This window comes from Neophocaena asiaeorientalis, unplaced genomic scaffold (genome assembly GCF_003031525.2).
Source record: "Neophocaena asiaeorientalis asiaeorientalis breed wild unplaced genomic scaffold, Neophocaena_asiaeorientalis_V1.1 scaffold86, whole genome shotgun sequence".
Lineage (NCBI taxonomy): Eukaryota > Metazoa > Chordata > Mammalia > Artiodactyla > Phocoenidae > Neophocaena > Neophocaena asiaeorientalis.
Window position 1 is genome coordinate 5,697,850 of NW_020175039.1, and position 7,045 is coordinate 5,704,894.

The 7,045-nt window shown below is 51.8% G+C and overlaps 2 protein-coding genes across 6 annotated transcripts in view; one reads left to right on the plus strand and one right to left on the minus strand.

Annotated features, from left to right (window-relative positions):
* STK36 (serine/threonine kinase 36) overlaps positions 1-132 on the minus strand; it is a 25,749-nt gene extending 25,617 nt beyond the window's left edge. For all 4 annotated transcript variants that reach the window (XM_024763255.1, XM_024763256.1, XM_024763259.1 and 1 more), the window contains exon 1: positions 80-132. The gene's annotated coding sequence lies outside the window, so the exon portion shown is untranslated. The remainder of the gene's footprint in view (positions 1-79) is intronic.
* Positions 133-329: 197 nt separating this feature from the next.
* Positions 330-6,982, plus strand: RNF25 (ring finger protein 25). 2 transcript variants are annotated; one of them, XM_024763317.1, is made up of 10 exons: positions 330-401; positions 3,084-3,158; positions 3,400-3,502; positions 3,595-3,662; positions 3,761-3,830; positions 5,009-5,080; positions 5,169-5,312; positions 5,650-5,742; positions 6,016-6,150; positions 6,348-6,982. In XM_024763317.1, the coding sequence occupies exons 1-10, from the start codon at positions 361-363 to the stop codon at positions 6,921-6,923; spliced, it is 1,377 nt and encodes a 458-aa protein (XP_024619085.1). In that variant the 5' UTR covers positions 330-360; the 3' UTR covers positions 6,924-6,982. The 2 variants fall into 2 exon arrangements, with proteins under 2 accessions (XP_024619085.1, XP_024619086.1); XM_024763318.1 differs by lacking the exon at positions 330-401 and adding an exon at positions 514-979 and having other exon boundaries at positions 6,348-6,923.
* Positions 6,983-7,045: the final 63 nt, after the last annotated feature.

Genomic DNA, 7,045 nt, shown 5'->3' on the forward strand with positions numbered 1-7,045 from the left:
CCTACCACTGACAACCTTCTCAGCACCCCCGCCCACACCCTCAGCCCGCCGGCCTAGCGGACAGGAGCGCCTCTCTTACCCCAAGCCTAGGAGCTTCAAGCTCTTTAGGCCGAGGTACGCCGGCCCTGGCCTAAGAGGTTCGGAGGAACAGGCGTTCAGGGGTGTGGGAGAAACGGTGGGCCGCCCATAGGCACTTCCTAGGGCATTTCCCAGCCATCCCTTGGCCCTCAGGACCATCTAAGGACCGGGAGTCTGAAGTTGCCTAGAAACGGCCGCGAGCTACTCTCCCTCCCCTGCTTTACTTTCCGCCTCCGACTGCCCGGAGGCTGTTTCCGGTTCCGGTTGCGGGCCGCAGAAGACATGGCGGCGTCTGCGTCGGCAGCTGCAGGGGAGGAGGACTGGTAACTTTGGGGTCATGGGCTTTGGAGGACCGCCTGGATCCGGTCCGGGGGACTAGCGGCAGCCGCAGACGGTCCGTACGGCGGGCGCGTGGGGCGGGGCGAGGGATGAGGGATGGCAGAGACGCTTACATCTCTTCCTAAGAGAGTTCTGGACTGGGGAGCGGGTGGGTGGAGGGGCACTGGTCTGACCCGGAGGAGACCGCATCAGCGCCGACCTGGCTGGTTCGGGCCGCGCCTTATCAGGTTCGATCCTCCGGCTTCACCCCGTCCCATTCTCGCCTTCTGAAGTGGATTTGCTCAGGGTCCCGGGGGATTCCTGTTTATCAGATCTTCGCCCCCCTCCCCGTCCCTCTTACTTCCCAGAACCAATGTCCTCCAATTCCCGTCCCCCTTTCCCCTCGGATCAGACTATTTCCTCCGAGGCTTTTCTCAATCTTCTCCCTTCCCGACAGCACTAATGAGGCTGTTGTCTGAATAAAGCTTTACACCTCACGGAAAGCGCTCCTAGTCCTTCTCTCAAGCATTCGTCACAAGGGACCAGAACATGGAAGGACTCTGGGATTTGGAAATAGATAAATGTGGGTTCACATCATATTTTGTTAGCTGTGTAATGCTGACCAGGCACCTAGCTTCTATGAATCAGTGTCCTTAGCTGTAAAAAAAAAAAAGTGGGTGTGGCATCCACCTCAGAGAAGGATCTGAGAGGATCAAGATGGATTTGTAACATACCTAAGCCTCCTTTTCATTAATAACTCTGAGGTGTAGGCACCTGAGGAGACTAAATGAGGCCTGAAGAGGTAAAATGAGCTGCCAAAAGGTACATAGTTATGACTAGGAATCCAGGTTGTCAGAACTTCTAGGTTCTTAGTTCTAGGACATTGTACAGTTCCACCTCCCCCTTTTTTTTCTTTGCGGTTCTCGGGCCTCTCTCACCGTTGTGGCCTCTCCCGTTGCGGAGCACAGGCTCCGGACGCGCAGGCTCAGCGGCCATGGCTCACGGGCCCAGCCGCTCTGCGGCATGTGGGATCTTCCCGGACCGGGGCACGAACCCGCGTCCCCTACATCGGCAGGCGGACTCTCAACCACTGCGCCACCAGGGAAGCCCTCCCCTTTTTATTGTCACCATCTTACCACCATCCCATTCCATATCTCACATCCAGGGCCCAAGTCACAGGTAGGGTGGGTGAAGTATTGAAGGGCTTCTTGATGGAGGCTCCACCTCAGTGTTTCATTGGTTCAGGGAGCCCAGCCAGTGCTGGCCTTTTTTGAGACCATGCAGGCTTGCTGTTTTCAACCTATTCAGGGGAATTTAAGATTCTGAGGGGACACGTAGTGCCTTGGTGAGGGCCGTAATGATTGTACAGCCAGCCTGCAGTGCTCTAAGACTCCAACGCGCATGTCAACCAGAAGTACCCAACTGTTACCTACATTATCTATTTTATATTTTCAGGTGTCTGCCTAAGACTTAAAAAGACTTAAAAAATTTTTGAGAATCACTCTCTATATATACACATACACATGTATACACACACACGCACACACACACACACATGTATGTCACACTAGGGCAGCCCTGCTCTTGGTGAAGAAGGGGCAATATAACTATAAGAAAGCAAACCAAATATGTATCTTTCCATGTATTATCTGGGTAAAGCTGTGGCCTCAAGCCAATAACTCATCTTCAGTGGCATTACAACTGCTCTTTCTGTGACTAAACATGTGTGTCCTCTGAGGGATGGCAGAGACACTGACATCTCTTCCTAAGAGAGTTCTGGACTGGGGAGCGGGTGGGTGGAGGGGCCACTGGATCCTGACCTGCACAAGTTGATCTAGATCAGTCAGACAGCAGGGATCATAAATACATTGAATATTAACTACAACCTTCTCTCTTTCCTTTTAAGGGAGAAGGTTAATACAAATAGGAAAAAAAAAGAACACAGACTAGCTACTATGGCCAAGATACTATTAGGCACTTGACATAAACAAATCACCTGTCATCCTCATGATAACTGTGGAGAGTGGGTGGTAATATCTATATGTGGTGGACAGGGTAATTCAGGCTTACAGATATAAGTAACTACTCAGATCACAGAGCTGGTAAGTGATTGGTACCTGTTACTCATTCCAAGGCTGATGGCTCTTCCACTACAGCACAGCCTTTACAGCATGTAGATCTGTTCTGTTCAGGTTGGTATCTCCTTTGAGGAGGTTTACAGTGACTGGTATTGGCAGTGTGTGTAGACACTGGGATCCATGAACGGTGTAGGGAAAGCCAGGAGTGGTATTGGTAACCTTAATGCTGATCAATAGATGTCATATCTCTGGGTCAGAGAGATGGCCACTAAGGAACAACTAACAGTACAATGAAACTTAAACAGGGAGTCAGGAAACCTAGCTTGCGTCTCAGTCCTGCCTCAAGCCTTGAGATTTGGGCTAGTCTTTTCACCTTCTTGGGAATCTGTTTCCTCATCTATTGGCAGAAATGATCTGTAAAACTGATTCCTGTGCTTTCTACCTGGCCACTTGACAAATTAAGGAAACGTTTCCCCCATTTTTATGGAGGTTAGCAAGAGAATGCACGCATGCAGATTGCCATTTTTCTACAAAGCCAGCCTTCATGGGCCTTAGTAGGCTTTAATAGGGAGAGTTGTAATGGTAAGTCAATCTCCGCTGTCTCTCTAGGGTCCTTCCCTCTGAAGTTGAAGTGTTAGAGTCTATCTATCTGGATGAACTACAGGTGGTCAAAGGAAATGGCAGGTACGTATTCAACTAGAGGTGGGCAGGAGTCCCCTTGGTAGTAAGAGGATTCCATGCAGTATCTGTGGGCCTTGATTTGAGAGAATATTTCTGTCATGTAGATAGTCTATTCCTTTAATCACCCCAAAGAAAGAGCCTGATGCTCACTTCCTCTGCCCGCTTTACTCTCTCACCCCCATCCTCCCCAGCTCTCAAGTCCCTGCCCAGTCACATCCCAGGTCTCCACTTCATCCACCTGCAGATCATCATCATGGGAGATCTGCATCACCCTGCACCCCGCCACTGCAGAAGACCAGGATTCACAGTATGTCTGCTTCACTCTGGTGCTTCGGGTCCCAGCACAGGTGAGGCCTCTACTTTATGGCAGCAAAGGGAGGAAGGGGAGAGGCCTTGGGGTGGAGTGCATTAGCAGTAGCGTGGTATTTTCTCTCTCTAGTATCCCCACGAGGTGCCACAGATCTCTATCCGTAACCCCCGAGGACTCTCAGATGAACAGATCCACAAGTAAGTCGGGCTGGTCAGAGCAGGGAAAATTTGGGATACAGCTCAGTCCGGTGAGGGAAGGGGGCAGGCCTAATGTTTGCTTTGCCCTCTCCCCACAGGATCTCACAGGCGCTGAGCCACATGGCTGAGGCTGGGCTGGGTACTGCCATGCTCTATGAACTCATCGAGGTGAGAGGTGTGCTAGTCTGGGGAAATGTCCTTACCTTCCAGCTAGAGCAGTTTCTTTCAAGGGAGGCCATGGGCCTCGAATCTTAAATATGTCTAGAGACATTCATTTAGTTCTTGTTTAGGTAAGCCTAAACTGCTCCAGAAAGGTGAGACTCTCTTCTGTTTCAAAAAATCTCCCCAAAGACAGTTCCATAGCTTCTCCAAGTTGCCTATTCCAGCATCGTGACAGAAAAATTTTTTTCCTCTTTAACTTGAATTTTTCTTGCTTCATTATCAGTGCATTTCAATTGCCAATGCAAGTTCTCTTGGCATTGGCAACTGAAAATGGCAAGAGATCTTGCCTGGAGGGTCTAGCCATAAATGAACATTTGAAGGCTAGTGTGTCATTGGAGCTGACTAGAAAAAGTCATGGTTCTTTTCCTCAAAGAGTTTCTACCCTAGTAAAGGAAACGACCCACATGAAACTATGCCTAGAGCTACAAGTTAATATACACAGCTAACTTTTGTTGTTTGAGATCAAAAACACAAATACAGTCTTGTTCTCCTCTACTTTGAGTTTTTAAGAAAAATGTTCAGAAAAGAATGAAGGTGGGTGGCCTGGAGTCAGACCGGGCATAGACCACTGTAGCACTCCTAAGTCAGGCCTCCACGGTGCAGCTTTGAACTTCGTGGAATTCCAGAGTATTAGCTTTAAACAACAGTGCAGATGCGCATTTCATAGCTCAACCTGATGCCTTTTGAATTCTCTGTCCGTTTGGGGTGTCCATGCCTTCACTTTCTTTCTGAAAGCTGACTCCAGAACAGGCTCATTGAGGGAGTGATATTCAAAGGGGAATAACCAGGAAAGGCCTCCCAGAAGATGTGAGTTTTAATTGAACATTTTTTTTCTCTCAAAGGTGTTTTATTTTCATCCCCAAGATGTGTTAAAAGTGACTTAATGAGTGGAAAAACAATTAAATTGGATTTTGAAGCTGGGTAGATTTGGGGGGAGGGGTGTGGGCAGGGAGGAGGATTGATTCCAAGCAGAGGGAGCATCACCAAGACAGAAATGCATGGACACAAGGCAAACTGGCTCGGTGGGAGACGGCCCGCCAGTCACTCCTGGGAGTAGTCAACAAGCTTCACTCACAGTTCTGGCTCCTGCCTCCCTATTTGAACAGTATCTTCTCTCCTCTCAGAAAGGGAAGGAAATTCTCACAGATAACAACATCCCCCATGGCCAGTGCGTCATCTGCCTCTATGGTTTCCAGGTGGGTTACTCTCTTGGGACCTGGGGGTCGGCTGTGACAGACAGTGGAGGGCTTGGGGCGAGCTCTGACACAGTGCCTTACCCTCCAGGAGAAGGAGGCCTTTACCAAAACCACCTGTTACCACTACTTCCACTGCCACTGCCTGGCTCGGTACATCCAGCACATGGAGCAGGAGCTGCAGGCCCAGGGGCGGGAGCAGGAACGGGAATGGCAGCACGCCACAACCAAACAGGTTGACCTGCTGGCCCTGCTCGCTTGACCTCATGCCCTCTTCTATCCCTCCGCTCCAGGGCCGCCTTAGCCTTTTCAGGGTCATAGGTACCTCTGAGATTAACGAAAGCTCACCTTTGTCCAGGAAAAAGGGGCATCCTTATACATACACGTAAGCATATTGCACACGGTTTCAGAGGGTTCCCAGACCTCTAGTTAGGCAGCCCCTGCTTTGCTCCCCCTCACTGCTGAACAGGTATTCCTATGCCCCTCCGTCCCAGCCCTCTACAGATGAGGCTGGGCAGCTGGCAAGCACCCTAGGCTGGGAAGCAGGGGTGCGATTTCACCTCTCTTTTCAGAAGGCCGTTGGTGTGCAGTGCCCGGTGTGCAGAGAGCCACTCGTGTACGATCTTGCCTCGCTGAAAGCAGCCCCTGAACCCCAGCAGCCCGTGGTAAGACAACTCGCTGCTGATCTGAGCCAAGAATAATGAAATATTGTCTGCTTTGAATGGGGTCTCTGGAATTGGCCTCAAGCTGCCTGGGCCCTCTCTGTGAAGCCATGGCCCCCAGCAGAAGTCCAAAACTCTGTTCGGGAGCCCAATCTGAGGGATAAAACCAAGAACCTTGAGCAGATCTCCTGAGGCAGTCCTAGAAGAGCCGGGGTTTCGAGTCTGCCTTCTCCTGTTGATTCTTCTTTCTGTGCCACTCTGCTCCTTTCCCTCCAGGAGCTGTACCAGCCCGATGCAGAGAGCTTGCGCCAGCAAGAAGAGCGCAAGAGGCTCTACCAGAGACAGCAGGAGAGGGGGGGCATCATTGACCTTGAGGCTGAGCGTAACCGGTACTTCATCAGCCTCCAGCAGGTGAGGGAAGGGTTTCCCACTCCTCCCCTGATGACACCAACCTTCCTACCAACACCCCTCTGCCGTGGCCCTCGGGTGAGCTTTGTTCTACCCGGGGAGGGCTGATGGCGGTCGGCTCAGATTCTAGGTGAGGGGCCTGCGGTTCCCTGCTTTGAGGAACTGCATCCCCTTCACTGCATCTGCTCACTTCCTTCTAGCCTCCTGCCCCTTTGGAACCCGAGTCAGCTGTAGATGCCTCTGGAGGATCCCACCCACCCAGTACCCTTGCCACAGAACAGTCCACCTCATCAACTGCTCAGACCACCCTGTCAGCTCCTCTGCCTGTGGCCTCCCAGTACACATGTGAGATTCCAGGGGCTGGGCCAAATCAGCAAAAGCTGGGCGAGACCCAGAAAGCTATGCTAGATCCTCCCCGGGCCAGTCGAGGTCCCTGGAGACAAGCCGAACGGAGGCACCTAAAAGGAGGGGAGTGCAATGCCCTCAAAGGTACCAGTGACACCCAGGAACTGCCACCTCCTGAGGGGCCCCTCAAGGAGCCTATGGACCTAAAGCCAGAGTCCCGTAACCAAGGGGTTGAAGGTCCTCCCCAAGAAAAGGGGCATGGCAACTGGCAGGGTCCCCCGCCCCGCAGGACTCGCGACTGTGCCCGCTGGGAGCGCTCCAAGGGTCGGACACCGGCTTCTTCCTACCACCACCTGCCTCGGGGTCGGGGAGCCTACCGGCCTGGTCCTCGAAGGGAGACCGTGAGCCTCGAACCGGAGGATGGTTCCTAGCAGTACTGTGGGGGGTGGGGGGGGACAATAAAGAGATTGGCCTTGTTTGGCTTTCCTTACTTAGTAGTGCCTAGCCTGTGAAGTATGGATCTCTTTCTAAATTCCCAGCAAGACGAGCATGG